Source organism: Triturus cristatus, chromosome 2_2 (assembly GCF_964204655.1).
Source record: "Triturus cristatus chromosome 2_2, aTriCri1.1, whole genome shotgun sequence".
Classification (NCBI taxonomy): Eukaryota; Metazoa; Chordata; class Amphibia; order Caudata; family Salamandridae; genus Triturus; species Triturus cristatus.
In genome coordinates this window covers 652,589,793-652,610,250 of record NC_140582.1, presented here as the reverse complement: position 1 = coordinate 652,610,250, position 20,458 = coordinate 652,589,793, and the positions used below count along the sequence as shown (strand labels likewise).

Here is a 20,458-nt window from a genome sequence, read left to right as displayed (position 1 = left end):
TGTTGAAGCGGATGCCTCAGACCAAGCCATAGGTGGAATCCTGTCTCAGCGACACCGATCTATGGGACAACTACATCCAGTAGCTTTCAGGTCTAGAAAGTTGAATGCAGCAGAACAGAATCACACTATTGCGGAGAAAGAGCTGCTAGCAGTAAAGGATGCTTTTGTGGAATGAAGGCATTATTTATTAGGAGCCCAGCATACGGTCACAGTTTTCACGGATCATAAAAACCTTCAGTTTTTTAAATCAGCCAGAACCTTGACTCCTCATCAACTACGTTGGTCCCTTTACTTTGCCGACTTTGATTTCGTGATTACTTATCGCCCAGGCAGTAAGAATAGCAAAGCGGACGCTCTGTCCCGAATTCAAACAGAGGCCACAGAACATCCGGTGGAACCACGCCCAATTATTCCTGAATCCAAGATTGTATGCACTCTTAGTTTCACGAACTATAAGGAAGAAATTGGAAGACAAATGACTATTGAGGAAATGTCAGAATGGGCAAATCAAGAAACAGACCGAGAGATTGTCAACTCTTTGCCTTACCATCGAGGTGCGTTATATTTGCCAACCAGAGCAATCCAAGAACAAGCTTTGAAAGACTGTCATGATCAACCATTAGCAGGGCATAAAGGCATGGTCAAGACTCTTGACTTACTCCAGCGATACTTCTGGTGGCCAGATATGAAAGCTCATGTAAAACGTTATGTGGAATCTTGTGACATCTGTGCTCGAGGGAAAACCAGTAGGCAAGCGCCCCAAGGATTTTTACAACCCCTACCTACTCCCACAGAACCCTGGCACACAGTCACTTTAAATTTAATCGTAGACCTTCCAGTAAGCAGGGGTTATGATACCGTTTTAGTTGTAGTGGACACCTTTACTAAAATGAGTCACTTCATTCCTATAAAAGGGGTTCCCACAGCTAGAGAAATAGCCAAACTTTTCAGTGAACACATAGTTAAGATTCATGGGGTGCCTAAGATCTTGATTTCTGACAGGGGTCCTCAGTTTGTCTCTCGATTCTGGAAGGCCTTCATGCTGGGATTAGGGGTAGAAGTCAGGCATTCTACCAGTTATCATCCCGAGACAGATGGTCAAACGGAACGAGTAAATCAAGAGTTGGAACAATACCTTCGCCTGTTCCTTTTGGCTCGGGATGGTGAGTGGTCAGACCTGCTGTGGATGGCAGAATTCGCTCACAACAATCCGAAGAATGTCTCCACTGGGTTCACTCCATTTTACCTTAATTTTGGAAGACATCCGAATCCCTTCAGTTGTGGAGAAGAGTTTGGGGTTCCGGCAGCTGATCAGTATTTGAAAGAACTATCCCGAGCTCACAAATCTGCAGAGTCCAATATTCTAAAGGCTAAGGAGAGTTATAAGCGACAAGCAGATAAACATAGAAAGAAGGCCCCTCAGTATCAGGTGGGAGATTCAGTGTGGTTATCCTCTCGTCATCTGCGATTGAAGGGGAATAGAAAATTTCAACCACGGTATATTGGTCCCTTCCCAATAGAACAGGTGTTAGGGCCAGAGACAGTTAAGCTAAAATTGCCCTCACAATTAAAGATTCACCGTGTATTCCATGTATCCCTCCTTAAGCCAGCAGTCTCCCATCTTCGCAAGGGTACCCCTCCCCCTCCAGTGAGAATCCAAGGACAAACAGAATATGAAGTCAAAGAATTCTTAGATTCAAGAAGGATTCGAGGGAAACTATATTATTTGGTGGACTGGAAGGGGTATGGACCTGAAGAGAGATCTTGGGAACCGGCCTTAAACGTGCATGCTTCCCAATTAATTAAACGCTTTAATTTGCAGAATCCTCTCAAACTTAGACCGATAAATCGGTCATTGAGAGGGGGTACTGTCAGGAACCTGGTGAGTGCCCTTACCATAGGGCAGTGTTATCCCAAGAGACATAGAGTAGTAATTAAAACTGCTACTGTAAATTATTGGTTTAATGTTAACCCGGTGAAAAAGACCATTTCAAGATGGCCGCCGCGTTGCCCACAAAGCATCAGAGCCTCCGAAAGTGACGTTCTAGTCTTGAAGGCTTTTCGGAATGATGCGGCTCGCGAACGCGCTCAACTGCGCACTTCAATTTGAACCTGAGGTAGAGAAGTCCGAATTCGAAGCGCGCTTCCTTTTAAGCAATTAGTGGAAGCGGCGCTTATCCAAAGATATAATTTCACAGAGGGAATTATTTCCCATTCAAGTGTGCGGTGTCCAAGTGTCCAATTCATATTTGGGACATTACTAATTCGCATTGTGAGAGGCCAGTTGTTGAAGCCTTCCAGGAGTTTCGAGAGTACTAAGCTGGTGAGCCCGAGAACCTTCACAGTCAAGTAAGCCAAGAATTTATCCTGCTACAGCGTAAGGAGACTGCAACTTTGGAGAAGCGCGTTTGCCCCTGTACCCTTCCTTCCTAGCGTTCTTCCCTTTCCTTTCCTCTCATTCTAACCTTCCTTGATCCTTCTTGCGCGTACCTCCCTGAAGCCATTTATCTTCACTATTTCAACGTGAACTGTACCAGACTTCAGGAAGAGAGACTTCGTGAGAGACTTCATTCAATTAGACAAATATCCCGAACCTTTGATGAGAACCATATGAGATAGGTCTAGCTACCAGTTAGGTAGGAGACGTCCATTTCCCAGTTAGTAGAAGAATGGTAGAAAGTAGTGTTGTGATACTAATGTAGTGTCTTCCCTGTGTGATAGGAAGCTGCAGTTCCAGGCCAGTAGGAACTGAGAGACCTCAATACAGAAGAGGAGCCTATACTCCAGCCATACCTGGTAGGATAGACCAGAAGTGATTAGATAAGTAATGAGCAGAACTGTTATGTGTATTTGAATGCTTCTTTCCCCTTATGTGCATTAGGAATCCCAGAAGACAGGAAAACAGAAGACAAGGGAATTCAGGTCCAGCTCGAGTGTCTTTCTCTTCTCTGTCCACTCCCCTTTCCCCCTGCTTAGAGCAGCTGCTTAACGCAGTGTGTTCTGAGAGGAAGGAATTGGGAATAAGCTTCTTCTGCCTCTGTGGAGAATCGACGGCCTTGACAACTATACACCAGAATGACTGAATACCAGGATATTGGCCCATGGCGCGGGAGCGCAGCGGACGGGCGCAGCGGGCGCGCCGGCGGCGCACCAAAGGCGTGCCTAAGTCAAGCCCGTCTGCGCCCGTCCGCGCCAGAAATACTGGCAGATCCAAATCTGGGGTGCTTTCTTACACTAAGGAACAGCTGATGTTGGTCAGCCAGCAGGTCAGCGATTGTGGTCAATATCAGGGGGACTCAATGACTGGAACCTTCTGCTGCTCCAAGTGTGGCTATACATCCTGCCCCACACTGCCCCCCAGACCGACCATGAAAATCCTCCATCTCAACGTTCGGACCTTGGTGAAACACTATATGGAGATCCATGACCTCATTGAGGATGAATCACCGGATGTGCTCTTCATCACCGAATCCTGGCTGACCGATGCCACGGTGGCTGAACCTGGCCTCGCCCTCCCTCAAGGGTTTAGCATCCTGACACTCAATAGAGAAACTAGAGGCGGGGGTATAGCTGTTATTTTTAAAAGCTGCTACCACTGCAATCTTGTTAAGGAAAGCATAACAGGGTGCGAGTGCGCTCGCTTTACGATCTCCTTCAATGCTCACTCCCCCTTTTCTGGTCTGCTTATTTATCGCCCCCCCCGGACCTGCTTTGGAGTTCAAATCAGCCCTCATTGAGGCAGTTCGCTCCTTGGCTCTGACTGTGCCTAACTTCACCCTTGTGGGCGATCTTAATCTGCACTTTGACTCCCCTAACAACTCCGAAGTCAGCTGCCTCATTGCAGATTTGGATGCGTCAGTTAAACCAGTGGGTAGTGGGCCCCACCCACTCCGCAGGGCACTTACTTAATCCTGTCTTCTCCAATATCCCCTTTCTCCAGGTTATGACACCCAGCCCTGTGTGTTGGTCTGACCACTTCTTAGTCACCATCCTACTACCACTCTCTGAGCCTAATTCACGTCCCTACCCCAAAGCCACTCTCAGACGGTGCTGGCACAAACTTAAAATAAAAGACCTGCTCTCCACCCTGGCCTCTTCTTCCCCCACCTTAGACGCTGATCCTGAGCAAGCGTATAAATCATTCTGTGATTAGATATCACAGACCTTGGACATCCTGATTCCTGCCAAATGGACCAAGGGTCGCTGTTCAAACTCTAACCCCTGGTATAACGACTCTATGGCAGCCCTTCGCAGTACTTGCCAGAAGCTAGAACGAGTCTGGAGAAGGACATATGACCCTCAAGCCAAAAAGATATATCAGGATGCGATCAAACACTACCACAAAGCCATTCACCGAACCCGTTCTGCCTATCTCACCAATGAGATTAAGACCAACAACAACCCGGCCAAAAGCATCTTTAAAATCCTTAATAATGGGGGAGGAGCCTAGCACGCAACCAAGATGGCCGCGTAGGTGCGAGGCTCCCGAGGACCTCCGCGACCTCCTACGTTTATCCTGTCTTCATCCTGCATCGGTTGAGGGGACTGTGTCGGTGAGCCTGAGCCGAGGTGGTACCCGTTTCCCGTTTTCGAATCGGACCTCGGGTGCCGGAGTGAGCACCGATTGAAGTTTGCGGCCTTCTTCGCTCCTGACCCCGGACTCGCGTTTGGGGGCGACCCGGTGGCAAAGTGAACAACAACGGCGGGCTGGGCCTGGCGAGTCGCGTACCCCGCACTTTCACTTTCACTTTCGCGCCCCCTTGCCGTCTTTGCAAGTGGGATCGCGGCGCTCTTTGTGTTGGGGTGGCCTCGCTGGGTGACCCAGCCTGCCTGCCTGCTGTGGCCCGCTCCGCCGTCCTGGGGTGACCCCCCGGAGCCCGTGGCCCTAATTGCTTGCCTTTTACTGCGTGGCTGGTGAGGGTGTGAGACCCGCGACGATGGCCACGAAACAAGATGGCGATCGGTTGAAGGCCAAGTCGACCCGGCGTGGCGCCGCACATCAGGCCAACATCATGGACCGCTACACCCTCCCGAAAGGATCTCCCGGTGGACCGCACAAGTCCTCTGAGTGCCCCCCGGATGCCCCGGATTTGCCCACAGAGTTGACTCTGCAAGACGTCATGGGCGCCATTGCTGAGATGCAGGCCTCGGTGGGCCAGCGGTTTGACACCTTAGCCCATAAAATCGACGCGGTCCTAGTTGATGTCAACCTGGTGAGGGCTGATCTCTCCAAGACCAACGACCGGGTCGATTCTTTGGCCCACACCGCGTCGGGCCTCACGACTGAGGTGGCGGCCCTCCAAACGGAGGTGCACCGACTTCGTCAGGCGAGTGCGCTTATGGATCGGCGCCTGGAAGATTCTGAGAGTCGGGCCCGGAGGAATAACATCCGCATCATCGGAGTACCCGAGGGACGGGAGGAAGCGGCGGCGGATCTTTTTGTAGAGGACCTGATCGCTACCCATCTCCAGCCTCGGGGACTGAGTAAATTTTTTGCCGTGGAGAGGGCCCACAGAGTTCCCGGGGGAAGGCTGAAGGTCGGAGCCCCTCCGCGGCCTCTCATTGCCCGGATTTTTAACTTTCGGGACAGGGACGCGATCTTGCAAGCCTCCAGACTGCAAGGGCCGATTAAGCTGGAAAATATGGAGGTGAACTTTTATCCCGATTTCACTCAAGCGGTCCAGAAACAGAGACTGAGTTTCCTGGGTGTTAAGCGCCGGCTCCGGGACATGAACTTAAAATACGCCATGCTCTTCCCGGCCAAGCTGCGGGTGGAGGTGGATGGTCGCACGCACTTTTTTGATCGTCCCGAAGCGGCCGGGGACTGGCTGGACACTCTGTCTGGGGGTAGTGCTCGAGATGGTGGGGGGGGGCGGCGGGAGGAGACGGCCCACTGGATCGGGACTGAGGGGTTGATATTGGGCCTCACTCTGGACGACTATGATGCCACTTTCGACCAAGCTTCTGTCTTTGTTCTTTCCCCTCCCTTGGAGGTTGTGTGGGGTCTAGAAGGGGTACTCTTTCCTCCTCTAGGGGGTCTAGCTAGTTTCACTATATAGGGGCGACAGGCACACTGCAAGTTGGGGGGGCTGTCTGGGCTCATGCAGGGGTGCAGGGAGGGGGGAGTTTTGTTGGGGTGGGTGGGTTGGGGTGGGGTGTTGTTCGTTTCTACCACAAGGCAAAAGCATCGTTGTGTTATTTCTAAAGTGCTCTCTGGGGGACGAGTGATGGCTTCTGTTTATGATGGGGTGTAGGGGACTGAGTCTGTTGTCCTGGAATGTTAATGGATTGGGGGACAGGATAAAACGAGGTGTGGTCCTGCAGTTCTTGAAGCGAATTTCGCCCGATATAGTTTTTCTGCAGGAGACACACCTCATTGGCAACTCCTTTTGTGCCATGAATCGACGGGGCTACCGCCTTGTGGCCCATTCAGGCTTCACGTCTGGTTCAAGGGGTGTGGGCATTATGGTTAAGAACTCGCTCCCGTTGGAGATTGATGAGGTGCACCATGACGACAGGGGACGTTACACGGTTTTGGTGGGTAGAATGGAGGGCAGAGTGGTCGTTTTCGTGTCTGTTTATGTCCCGCCGGGGCTGCAGACGACCACCTTTGCGGATCTGGGGCGCCTCCTCCTTGCCCTTCCGGAGGGGATTCTAGTGGTGGGGGGGGGGGGGGGACTTTAATGCTGTGGTTTCCGGAACTGTGGATCGTCACCCCCCTAGGGATCTCCCCCGTGCCCAGGCATGGTTGTCTGGCCTCTTGGATACCTTGGGGCTGGTGGATTGTTGGCGTTTGAAACATCCTACGCAGCTACAGTACACCTTCCATTCAGGGGCTCATGGTAGTCTCTCACGGCTAGATTATGTCCTGGTTCCGGCGGCGCACGTTGGGAGGATAGGGGAGGTGCGCCACTTGGCACGGGGTATTTCGGACCACTCCCCACTCTTGTTGCGCTTTGATATTCTTCCGAGGGGAGAGGGTAGGGTGGTCCCGATTAATCCCTGGTAACTGCGTGACCCCTCCATTCGCGCAGAGCTGGTTAAATCCCTTAAGCGCTACTTTGACGAGAATGTGGGGTCTGTGTCATCGGCGATCTCATTGTGGGAGGCGTTCAAGACGGTACTCAGGGGAGAGGCCTTGTCCCTTATTTCCCATTCCCGGAGGCGTGAGCGGGAGGAGGTGACTCGTGTTGAAGCGGAGATAACCGAGTTGGAGGGTGATCTAGAATGTGGGGTGACGGATGACAAATTACATGTTCTCCGACTCAAGCAAGCGGCTTATAAGGCCCTCGTCACGGAGGCGGCCAGGAGCCTCAGTAGAGAGCAACAGGGGAGACTGTATGATGTGGGTGATAAGGCTGGTAAATTGATTGCATGGCTGGACAAAAAGGAGAGAACGAGTCGAGTTGTCCCGTTGATTGAGAAACAGAATGGTGTGTGTGTCACTGAACCAGAAGAAATTGTCTCCTGCTTTGCAGATTATTTCCGTGGGGTGTATTCCCCGGTGTCCTCCCGCTCTGAAGAGGGTTCCCACGCCCTGCTCAGGGATATCGCGCTGCCTTCCCTTTCGGAGGAGGACAGAGTGTCGTTGGACGCTGCTCCAACTTCCGAAGAAATTGCCCTCGCCATACGTTCGGTCGCTTCCGGCAAGGCCATGGGTCCTAATGGTCTTCCCATCGAGTTGTATAAACTGCGACTGGATACGCTGGCACCGCATCTCCGTGCTATGTTCCTCGCGGCCCACTCGGCGGGTTCCCTCCCGCTAGACCAGCGTCTAGCTACTATTGTGGTTATCCATAAGGAGGGGAGGCCACGGGACCGGGTCACATCCTATCGGCCTATCTCGTTATTGAATGCAGAGCCCAAAATCCTCGCCAAGGTGTTGGCCAATCGGCTGGTCGGCGTAGTGTGTGACTTGATTCACCAGGATCAGTCCGGCTTCATCCCTCATCGCAATACAGCGCTTAACCTGCGGCGTTTGCATGGGGTGCTCGCACGTGTCCCGTTCATACGAGAGCCGGCCATTTTGGCGTCCTTGGACGCCACTATGGCGTTTGACACGCTTGAATGGCCTTATATTTGGGCGACGCTCGCGAAGTTTGGGTTTGGCCCAGGATTCATCAGTTGGGTAAAATTGTTGTACTCTGGCCCGCTGGCGCAGGTCGTGGTGAACGGTAGAGTGTCGGCTTCATTGGAGCTGGGCAGGGGCACGCGGCAGGGCTGCCCTTTATCGCCGCTCCTTTTCGCGCTCGCCTTGGAGCCCCTGGCGGAGTGGCTGCGGTGGGAACCTTCTATTCGTGGTCTCCGCTGGACCCCCGAGTATGAGGACCGCGTATCTCTATACGCTGACGATATTCTCCTGTACCTGGCTTCCCCACGTAAATCACTGATAGTACTGGTTGATGTATTGCATTAATTTGGTCTTAACTCCGGCCTTGTCATCAACTAGGCTAAATAGTGCGTCTATGTTCTCTCTGGGGAGGACCCTATCCTTCCGCGGGGCTGTCCTATCCAGATCGCCCCGCGGGGATTCCGGTACCTGGGTGTCTTCATTACTCTGGACGCGGAGGCCCGATATAGTCAGAACTTGCTTCCCCCCCTCCAGCGCCTGAAGGAGGATGTTGCGCGTTGGAGGCGCTTGCCGCTCTCGCCGCTCGGCCGGGCGGCATTGTTTAAGATGATGTCGCTGCCGCGTTTCCTGTACGCTCTGCAGAACACAATGGACGTCGTCCCTGCGTGCTACTTTCACGAGGTGGAGAGTTTGCAGCGCCGACTGTTCTGGGAAGGTAGATCGCATATCGCCCTGGCGAAGCTGACGCTCCCGTGGTATGACGGGGGGATCGCCCTCCCGGATATCAAACGGTATTATTGGGCCTCCCAGCTGGCTGCGATTAATCACGGCCTGTACGGGCCCGCTCTAAACCCGGCCTTTGAAATGGATAAGATGTTACTGCCGGGTGGTGATTATAACCGAGCGCTTTACTCCAGCTCGCTTGACGCACGTCTGACGGGCCCCACGCGTGTCATGGTACAAGTGTGGCACGCGGCTAATGTGGCGATGGGGTGGAAAGGTCGTTTGACCCGGGCGTCGCCACTATACGCATCTGAGCAGTTGGGCTCCCTGTGGACCTCGAAGGGCTTTGAAAAGTGGGACATGATAGGCATCAGAAGGGTGGGTGATCTCTGGACGAGGGGGGGATTCAAAACATTCGAGATGCTACAGGCAGAATTCCAGTTGCAGGACAGGGAGTACTTTCGGTATATGCAGATCCGTCATGCGCTATGCTCCGTATTCCCGGACGTTGCCTCCATCCTGGAGTATTCCCCTCTGGAGGATAGAGTGCTAGATGGACATGTACCGGACAGCACGATTTCATTAAACTATAAAAAACTTATCAATGACCGCTCGGGACTGCTGACTAACCTTCGTGAGGCATGGGTGGCCGATGGATTGGAGCTGGATGACGAGGACTGGGTATCGGCGGTGGCCTCCCCGAAAGAGGTGGCCATACCGGCCCGCCTTCGCTTCGTCCAGCTCAAGATACTCCATAGGGTCTATGTTACGGGGCCAAGGCTACTGCGTATGGGCTATGCTGTGGATGGGTTGTGTAAGCGTGGGTGTGGTTCTTTGGGGACCTTTCTCCATATTTTGTGGGAATGCCTGGAGGTGGAGCGATTCTGGCGTGGTGTGCATGAGGTCCTGCGGGTGGTTACGCGTGTATCGCTGCTGCCCGAAGCGAGGAGATGCCTGTTGAATGTGTGGGAGCCAACCGACTACTCGGTGCCGCAGACGCGGTGGGTGACTCTGGGATATATGGTGGCCAAACGCGACATTGCTCAACTGTGGGGTTCCCAGAGGTCGCCGACTGTCTCGGCATGGAAAGATAACATGGATTGGTGCATGTTTCGGGAAAAGGTGGTGTATGTTGCGAGAGGTAAGCCTGGGACATGGGTGAACGTATGGGGCCCCTGGAACGCCTACCGCGGGGGAATCTGTACCCCGCCGTTATTGCCCGATCCGTCACCGGCCCCGTCCCCTTAGCCAGTTTATCTCCCCGGTCCCGGGCACTGAGTCCACCTAATCCCAGTCTTGACCTTTTTCCCCCCCTTGATACTCCTATGGATTGGTAGGGTCCCCCCCGCTAGGGGAGCACATGCTGCTGTTTCCGATTGTGGGTTGCCTTGTGGATTTGTTCTTTTGTTGTTATTTATATTAAAATGAAACCGTTATGTGGGCCCGGATGGTGTGGCTACCACCGCTTCTAACTCCTGTGCATTTCCCTTTGCCGCGGCATGTGCGCTATTGTTTGTATCACATGCTCCTCTTGCTTGCTAGCAGCCGGCCTGAAGGTTGTAGGCCCATCTTTGTATATTTTTTGAATTTTGTAATAAACGGTTTCAAAAAAAAAAAAAAATCCTTAATAATCTTAAAACCAGGAAGGACCCCTCCACCCCATGGATTACGTCTGAGCAGCAATGCAACAACCTGGCCACCTTCTTTGTCCTGAAAGTCGAAGCCATTTACAAATCCTTTTCTACCTGCCCTCTGGACCCCATGGTCCCAGCAGATCCTCCACTAACCAATACTCTGGTAGCAATCCCCCCTATCTCTCAGGATGAGTTCCTATCTCTTAGCAACAAAATCAAATCATGCTCCCCCATAGATCCCATGAGACCGACCCAATTAAGGGATTCACTACCAGCTCTTATGGCACCCCTCCTTCTCCACGTCTGTGGTACCCCCTTCATGGAAACAAGCTATGGTGGTCCCCCTACTAAAAAAACCTACACTCGATCCCACCAAACCTGGAAATTTTCACCCCATATCCCTCCTGCCCTGGGTCGCTAAAATCGCAGAGGCCCATGCCAATTCTGTACTCTCAGGATACTTGAACTACACTGGTGTCTTAGACTGCTCCCAGAACGGCTTCCGTTCCGGCCACAGTACCGAGACCGCACTTCTGGCAGTAAGTGAACATCTACGTACCATCCTGGATGAGGGTCAAACTGCGGCACTTATATTGCTCGATCTCAGTGCCGCGTTTGACACGGTATCTCATCAGATCCTCCTGCGCCGGCTTGAGGAGGTGGGGGTTGTGGGCCTGGGCTTAGAATGGTTTCATTCCTTTCGTTCTGACAGATCGTTTCAGGTGTCGGCCCCCCCCTTCCTCTCAAACGCCCATGCCATCAAGCAGGGGGTTCCCCAGGGGTCGGCGTTAAGCCCCGTGTTGTTCAACCTCTACGTCCAACCTCTGGCAGCGGTGGCTAGAGATCATGGCTTGACCATGGTCTCATACGCCGACGATACGCAGCTAGTCGTAGCCCTCTCCGATGAGCGCTCTCAGGGAGCTATGCAATTTCGGAACGGCCTTGCAGCAGTTGCGCGCTGGATGACCACTAACTGCCTCCAACTTAATACGAGTAAATCAGAAGTGTTAATAGTAGGGAGGAACAAGGAGCTCTGGAGTAATAGCTGGTGGCCTGAGTCCCTGGGCCCTGCACCTATCCCTAAATCAGCAGTAAAGAACCTTGGGATATGGTTTGATTCCACCCTTGGGCTCCGGGAGCATACCAAAAAGACCGCTGGCACGTGCTTTGGTCTCCTGCGGGGCTTGAGGCCCATGCTGGGCTTCTTTGACCCCCCCCACCCGACAGTTGATTGTCCAGGCAACCATTCTGTCTAGATTAGACTACGCCAACTCCCTTATGTTAGGCACCAACAAGGCCGAGGTTGCCCGCCTCTTGCGAGTTCAGAACGCTGCGGCCCGTGTCCTACTTAGGCTCCCCAGAACCTGCTCAGCCTCAGGAGCCCTGCGTCTCCTACACTGGTTACCCGTCCCTCAACGGATCCAATTCAAAGTACTCTGCCTAGCTTTCAAAATTCTAAAACTGTACTCTCCTAAAATCCTTTCTAATCTTCTAGCCCTATATGTGCCCACTCGCCAGCTTCGCTCTGCTGAGCAATTCCTTGCATCCATCCCCCGGGTGAAGCGTCTTCGAGCAGGGGGCCGGTCATTCAGACTCCTTGCTGCTAAACTTTGGAACTCCCTCCCTGTCCAAATCCGGCGGCTTGACTGCCTTCTTTCTTTCCGGAAGGCTATTAAAACTCACCTTTTCCCTACGGTCTAGCCCTAGCTTCCACTGTTAATGGCTGCAAGCGCTGGGACGCCTCTTCACTGAAGCAGCTGTGCGCTATATAAATATACCTAACATAACATAACATAACATATTGCCAAGCTAGGTGCCAAAAGCCCGCTTCATCCCTCCCGCAACTTTGGCATTTGGAGTTCTTTGATAGCTCATATCGATAAAGCCTCTATGGAGTGCAGTAAGCTCTGTGCAAGAATGTAAAGTGGATGAGCCTATGCCTCCCACTGGGAGGGACGGTCCTAGTGCGGGCGCAGCAATATTGCCAATCTTTTTTGCTCAATGGAGTACCCAATTCGCACTGCCATTCCCGCCTGACTTTCAGTACTTCCGCCTGAAGGATTTCCTGCATACTGGAATAAAAACTGGTGATCAATTTGGAGGGTTCGCTAACTCTAATGAGGATGGTAAGGGCACTCCTCGCCTGCGGCACCATCATATCATCACCCAAGAGGACATGCCAAGTGTGCCGAGCCCTGAAAAAGTGACACAGTGCTGTACCAGATGGCTGCGCTTCTGGACTTTGATGAGCTTCCCAGCTACACACCGTCCCATCTTTGAAGGAGTCTCCCATCTTTTGGATAACCACAGTCCGCAGCGCCTGCCTTGCCCCCCCGTTCTGCCACAGAGGGAACCACAAGCACCAGTTTAATGGGATCTCTGGTGAGTACAGTAAAGCCCCTGCCTGCATATGTAGCAATGTTTGCCACGCTTGCGATGTAGTGGCAAACAAGTCAAATATTTGTTGACGCCTAGATAATGGTTGGGATAGTATCTGGGGCAGGGTAAGCGGATCCGCTGCATTCCTTTCCAAGTATAAATAGGGTGTGTCATGTGGGCCGTGTACCCAATAATGTGCGAATGTACTGTGTGTAGCTCTGCCGTACTTCTCCAAGTCTGGGGCACCCAACCCGCCCAATTCGTAGGGTAAAGAAAGATAGTCTCAATGTATCCACGGCTGCTTCCCCGCCCAAGCTAACCGGATAAGCTGTGTGGGCAATTGCTTGAATAGGGTGCGCGGTAATGCGATTGGTATGTTTTGAAATAAAAAGATGAACCGTGGTAGAACCACCATCTTCATAATGGCAATTCTTCCCATTAGTGAAAACCTATTTTGGCAGATATTTTCAAATTTGGTGGCTTATGGTTTTGTTGGTAGGGCTTACAATGCTCAAAATAACTTTCTGGGTATACATAACACTTCTGCCAACTTTCATGCCTTTTACCCAACAATGCACAATTGAGTCTAAAGGGGGAAATATCCTCTAGAGCACACTATAGGTCCTGCCACTTTACAGAACCACTGAACTCAGGAAGGTAACAAAAGCACAGCTCTAGTATGATAACTGGATACTGAACGAAGAGCGGATAGCGAGTTCAGTATTAGATTAGTAAAATAAAAAAGAAGTAGCGGGGAAGCAGTGGAGCTAAATCAACACAGAGGGCATGAGGTGGGGATGAAACAACACGGAGGTGGGAAGCAACATGGGGGTAATATGTAGGGCGGGGGAAGAAGTACACAACAGGAGAGGCAGCAATGTAGTTGCATAGTTTGTGTGCATTCAAAGGCTATTCCAAAGTACTACAAAGGAACATAAGAGGGAAGGAGATAGTAGAAGTGCATGGGGTTTGTGTCTCATGCTCATTCCAGTAGTAATATCAGAGTATACAACAACACATACTGTTTGAGTTGAAGAAACTACCTCAGGGCAAAAGGTCCCCTCCATGTCCATATGAGCCAAGTGCCTTCAGGCGCCTTATGAAGTCACAAGGATCTAGCAAGGGATTCCCAATGAGTGGGAGTCCATTTTCGGTCTTAGTGGCGGGACAATTATAAACACAATTCTCTTTGAGTCTTGTCATCCATCCGACAGGCATGCAGAAATCCTTCAGAATACAACTGCTCTATAATGAAATGATGGCTGTAGAATTGGTGCTTATTGTTAAACAGATATTGAAGGGTGACATGATGCGCTATGAGAGCACCACTAATAAACTGGAGCCCTCGCTACCCTCAAAGGAACTTAGTTTGATGCATTGAGAGGTTTTTTTCAAACTGAATAGCACCTTGGTTTCTTCCCACATAAATCAGATCTTCCGATTCCTTCTTTAAACATATTACCTTTATTTCATCATTTTAAACAAGAGACATGAGACAGCGTAGCCAACATACTTTGAAAACAAAATGAATTTTTCAATTGCAATCATCACGCACAGGCAGTAGTCGCCATCCTGCACAAAATTATGTCCTCGTATATAAATAGGGCACCCCCTAGACATAACGATGCCAACAGACTACATGCTAAGAAGAAGTTACACAAGGCCTGAATAAGAACATTTTGGGTAGAGCCATACATTTGTCAGCTAAAGGATATGCACTTAAGCAAACAGCCAGCGAACAGTCAAGAGGGTGCAAAGCATCAAATTGCAAGAGAGTCGCTCCTTCAGTTTTCATCGCTCAAGGGAGACAGACAAAAAAGTGGGAATAGTGTGGCAAAACAAAGTAGTAAATCAGAGGCAACCATATGCAGAATCCATCAGGCTACTGCAGATGACAGCAAAACAGACTCCAAAGACCTTCCCTCCATGTGCAAGCGTACAGAATGATCGCCGTAGATAGAAATCCTTTGGAAGGTTTTGATGTTGCAAGTGGTCAGCATAGAAGAATCCAACGTCCTAAGAAATAAAAGTATGGCTGCATGGCCTCCTATTCCAACAAAGCTTGTAATAAATATGCACGGCAATACCCCAGCAGTGAGAAAGAACAAAGATGGCTACCTCTTGCGTGAGAACCTGGCAGCGGTAGGAGATGGCATGATTTGCGTCAAGAGACTGTAATTTAAGGAGGATTTGTGGAGCGCTGCTTGTCACCTGTGAAGAAGCCTTAGGCAACCACTGCAGCACAAACCTATTCTCTCATCACAGGGACAGAAAGTAGCAATTGGCAATCCAGCCAGCACTCCGAGAGTTAACTTGGCAAGCCCCTGCACCAGGGAATGTGACAATTGCGAACCCCACACTGGAAATCTGCAAAGGAGACATGTTGCCTCATGAAGACAGCCACCTCCACTCCAAACACTCCTGCGTCTCCACACCTTCCTCTTCCTGCATCGTATACAGAAGAGGCTCAGGAACATTAATTTCCTGCTTCCTCCTCCTGTTCATCTCAAACATAATTCTGTGAACTCTTCAATGAGATATATGGTTGTTGTTCAAAAACCACCGACTACCTTGAGGAATTTAGAAAATCTCCATTTCTTTGGTCTCACATCAAGGTAAGTAAGCATAGCGGGAAAGCAGCTTCTTGAGGATGTCTCCGGAGCTGCGTACACTGCAATAGACACACCAAGATCTCACCTTCTCCTGGTCATAATCAGCCAACTTGAGTAACAAAGTGAGGCACTTGATGGTCACTGCTCAAACTAACATTGTTTAAGGACATTTTCTGTAGCTAAATCACTTTTTCTTTTTAAAGCGTGGTCACAGACCTCTCCTCGGCATCCTATGCCAGCATTATTGTTTTTCATCTATTTCTCTGGCTGTGCTCAATTCTGGTAATTTATCCCCCCATTACAATCTTGGCTATCGCTACTACAGCTGCTGAAGGGTGGACAAAGTCCCATAAATGTCCATTAGCTGAGACTCTGAAACTAGTTCGCCCTCTATGAACACAGGCTGGGCTTTCCCCAGGCAGGACTGGAGAGCAGCTAGGTGTGGTAGTACAGTAGGGGATCATTTCCAATAGGCTGTGCTCTTTCAAACAAAGCCAAAATACCGATTTTTGTTGATGTTTTCTATACTTTAGCTGGAGGCAGTCATTATCCTTTTTGAGTTTGGCGTAAATTAAAAGTTGCCCTTCTTTCAAGAACACTTTCTCTGAATCAGAAACGTGGACATCTATAGAATGAAGGGCTCTGGGAAGAGAGGAAAGGCAGCACAGGAGGTAGCTGCAGCAGGCACTCTGGTAGCTCAGCAGTAAAAGTACTAAAGGCACCGAGGCACTTTCAACTCTTCATCGGGGCGGGGGGGGAGGGGTCATGGGTGAAGATTTAATTCACTGTGCTCATCACGAGGCAACAATTTGTATCAGGAGAGTTTAGACAAGCAGACCCTTCATCTGATGTTGCCATCATTTCAATCGTGCTGAATAATTTCGTTCAATTCTCATCACTGACACTAATCCACTTTAAAAAAACTTTAAAATGCAGCAGACTGAGGAACGACCAAAAAAATACATTCTGACCTATTCTTAAATGGTGTACACGGTCAAATGGCAAAACACTTCAGTTTACATGTGTAGCATCTGAATGTCAGGATATCACCGAAGAAACAATAACGCAGAAAAATGTAGAGTTCAAGATTCAGATCATATGGTATCTGAACGACAGTCCTCAGAAGAGATCCACCACTAAATAACTGCCGGCCTACAATGTTACCAGTCCTGTGGCTTTGATACCAGTTTACTAGCATGGTGAGCGCTGGCCCTCCAGTCCCTAGGCTCAGGCCCACAAGCTTGCACATTTGAAGGAAAAACACTCTTTTTAACAGTCGAGCTACATTTAGACCATGGTGCTATTATTGTCGCTTTATCCAGTCTAACCGTATGCTTTTTCAAATTCGGGGTGTGCGGAAACACAATTTTCTAATGAAATGTTGAAAATATTCTACTAAAATTTTGTGAAACTAAGCGAATGTTGTCAAATATGGTTTGCAGTAACGTGTGTGAAATGTTCACCACAGGGTATAATGCTCATGAAAAATCACTCAAAATAACTAGGAGAATGAGACATTTTCTGCTCTAACCAGATAATTGACTTGAATTTGCACAACATGAAATTTCATGAATTTCACACAAAGCAAAATTTGCTGACTTTACAAGCGTAAATTACATTTCGAATTGGCCTACTTCCAAAGCTTGAACTTTGCTTTGTAGCAAGTCATTGTCATAGTGAGAGCAAAAGCCTGCCCCCCACAGTTGCAGGGATAACACTTCTTATCATTAGAAATTGCAAAGGTCCTTTACAGAGTCATCTTCGGAGTTGGGATAACCCTTAGTGCAAACCAAAGAAAGACTGGGCCGATTAGTGATGGTTGGTTTAATTGAAACTTTGGGTGTTCGCTCCTCCATACGTACTGAAAATCAAGGAAAATAAACCGCAAGTTGAAACAGCATAGAAGGAAGGATGAAAAGGGCCACTGGTTTTTGCAGCAAGATTCAGAATTACATCACACTCTTCGAAACCTGATAAGAGCAAGCTGTGCCGCTGGAACCTAACTTCTGTGCAGGCCATAGCGCACAACCACTGACAATGTCAACATATATGGCCTTAGCAAGCTGGTGCAATGGTTAATTTTTTTTTTTTCCACTGCACGAATCTGGACATAAAAAATAAGAAAAAAAGGAAAACCCAGGGCTACCTAAATGTGGCTGCCATATGCTTGTATTAAAATATTTAAAACTATTAGCTATGGTGGCTGTTTTAGTAGTGAGGTTTTCTTAAAAGTAAAAGCCTTTCAGTTGTGCCTTGCATTTTACTAGTATTATTATTGCTGAAGGAGAAAAGCATATTATCACCAGCTAAGCAAGCGCTCAGATTAGAACTTTAAAAAGGAGACAGAAAATATATCGCCACCTACCTAGGCACCCAAAGTCAAATACAAATAGCCTCTATTAATACCCTTGGCACCTTAGCACTGAATTGAAATGAACTATTTTTAGGTGAATGTGAACACTGTGCACAGGCATTTTGCAGTCACTCAGAGTGAAGGGAGCCAGAGGGTAAAGTGGACAATCCCATTGACTGCCCCATGCTGTATGCTGGGAGGGTGAAAGGGAGACGTGAATGCCAATTTAACAAAGCGATGGCTGAAGCCTGCTTACCAAAAGCCCGTCTATTCATGTGTTCCATGTATGATATTTTTGAAAAAACACAGAGGGTGAAACAACTAGCTGTCTCAGAGAGCAAACCTAAAAATAGATTGTCTTCAGTGCAACAAAATGGGACCTGGCATCCCCTTAAGGCAGAAACAAATTGCGAAGAGCGCACTGCTATTGAGTTTTGGCAAAACATTCGAACATTGTCCAGTAGATGGCAGTGCTTTCCGCGTTGGGAGTCGTGTTTACGCGCACACTCTCGATCTCGTGTTGATATTAAGTGCAATAATACTTTATTTCACATTTAAAACAAATAGCAAATATGTATAGCTCCAACTGTTTTGAATATTAAATGAACCAACAAGTTAAACATCCGTTTATCAGTATTTTTCATACATTAAAATGTCCAATTCCAGTTTAAAAGGCAAATAACAAATCATAACATTCTGTGAAATTTGATAAATTAGGCTACTAAACAAAACTGAGAGGAATTTTCATTTCAAACAATCAACCGTCATCCAAACGCACAATCAATAAAGAAAGGCCAGCTATCAATCACATCAATAATAGGATTTAAAATATATACTGTGTGCCACTGAAGCCTATTGAAGACAGCCCGTGTCTTTTATTTTTGTGTTCCTGGAGCTTAAGTAGTAAAGCGGAGCAGCAGGCCTGCAAAAGCAAAATACTTGACGTTTGTATGGACCACGAAAAGTCTTGAAGCATCCCTATACTCTCTTCCAAACACGCACTCAGTGAATACAGCCGTCGGACTTCTGATCTGGTTTATGCTTTTCATTCTTCACCGAGCAGATGAAATAGGTCAAGGTATCCTTCTCATTCACTGGAATCGTCCTAAAATGGCATCCAATTATCTAAAAACAAGGATCAATAAGTAAAGGTTGTGTTATTCAGTACACATGGAAATAAATCCTTATAACCAGGAGAACACTTCACTAAAAAACACGAAGAAAACAATTGTCATTACCAGCCCCAACTATCAGCAGACCCAATACAGTCACCTAAAGCGGGAAAACATAACATGAGAGCATGGTGAACATGTGCAAAGGACGTTTACTCATTCTTTTTTAGGCCTGGCCTACAGACATCTATAGTTGTGTGCCAAACTAGAAAAATGTTTTCCCCAAAAAATAATTAGACATACATTATACAGCCGTAGAGGGGCTTTCAATCAACCCTCTTCACCCACTGATCTGTTAAGTGTCATTCACATTTTGCTTCCACATATCACAGCTTTCAGCATTGGGCCTTAATCCATTTGCTGTCTTATATAATAATTTCATTTTCACTGGCCACAAGAGCTTATCTACTATAAAAGAAGTGGTCTTCAGTACTAGGTCTGGTGCACTTGGCTTGCTGGGGTCTCCATTATTTTTTATATTTCTGGCAATAATTATTTGCATATTGTATATTTGTAAAACATATCGTAAAAATACATTTTCCGAAGCCAGATATATTGGCTTTGACAATGCTTGTTATGAAGTGCGAGTAAGCCCATCCGGGGACTCGTGCTGTACAGGAGTTATGCTAAGAACACACAGAACTATAGAAGGATCGAATACCAATAAAGGCTAATTTCAAACAGGAGCTTCCAAATTACATCAGAGTGAAGCTCCACGGGACTATGATGTTATTTGAAACACCAAGATGAAAAACACCAAGTTAACTATTCATATCACACTTACTATTTTATGTTGTGCGCTCTTTTCAATGGTTACTTACCCCTTAATTAGCAACCATAAGCGTATCCCATGGATTTGTTTTCCAAGAGGAAAAGGGTTTGGGAAGGGGGTGGATAAGGGGGTGTGAACGGCGAATATATTGTAAGGAAAAAACAATGTCCTGCCACCTCCCTGCTTCTTTTTGTCCGCCCCCACATTTTTCACTCGCACTCTCTATTTCCCGCACTACCCCAAGCCAGAAATGTGAAACATACTAGACATTCTGCACCCCTCTTCAACCTCATTAATGCCCAACCACCCCACTCCCATTAACATATTTGAATGGAAAGAAAGAATACATGGCGTATAGCCAATTTCACATATCTCCTTTGCCGATAGGCTTTCTATACAACCAAAAACTAGATTAAAAAAAAAAACAAAAAAAACGCCATCCTGCCGCCCTAGGCCGTATCCCGAGGCACAGATTCAGGGGGATTTTTGGGGTGTGACACCCACCAAATAAATGCATTTTTGGCTTGTGAGCTGGGTCTGGGGCCCGAGTCGGGTTTGCGATGTCAGTGTCGGTATTTCTTGTTGTTGGCCAAGAACAGAAACCAAAACAGTGACCTTGGAAGTAAAACAGGATAGAGAGTAGAGACAACCATACATCGGGTGGTTGAATTTCAAAATGTGAAATCAGATACCCTGGAATCAATACCGCCTTCCCTGTTTGTTCCAATTGTGTGATCCTAGG

General features: G+C 48.6%; 1 protein-coding gene across 3 annotated transcripts in view; it reads right to left on the bottom strand.

Moving 5' to 3' along the window:
- Window positions 1–14,255: 14,255 nt before the first annotated feature.
- Window positions 14,256–20,458, bottom strand: part of SAP30 (Sin3A associated protein 30) — a 198,834-nt gene continuing 192,631 nt past the window's right edge. For all 3 annotated transcript variants that reach the window (XM_085641840.1, XM_085641839.1, XM_085641841.1), the window contains one exon: window positions 14,256–18,897. In XM_085641840.1, the coding sequence (XP_085497966.1) occupies window positions 18,775–18,897 (123 nt within the window). In that variant the 3' untranslated portion in view covers window positions 14,256–18,774. The remainder of the gene's footprint in view (window positions 18,898–20,458) is intronic.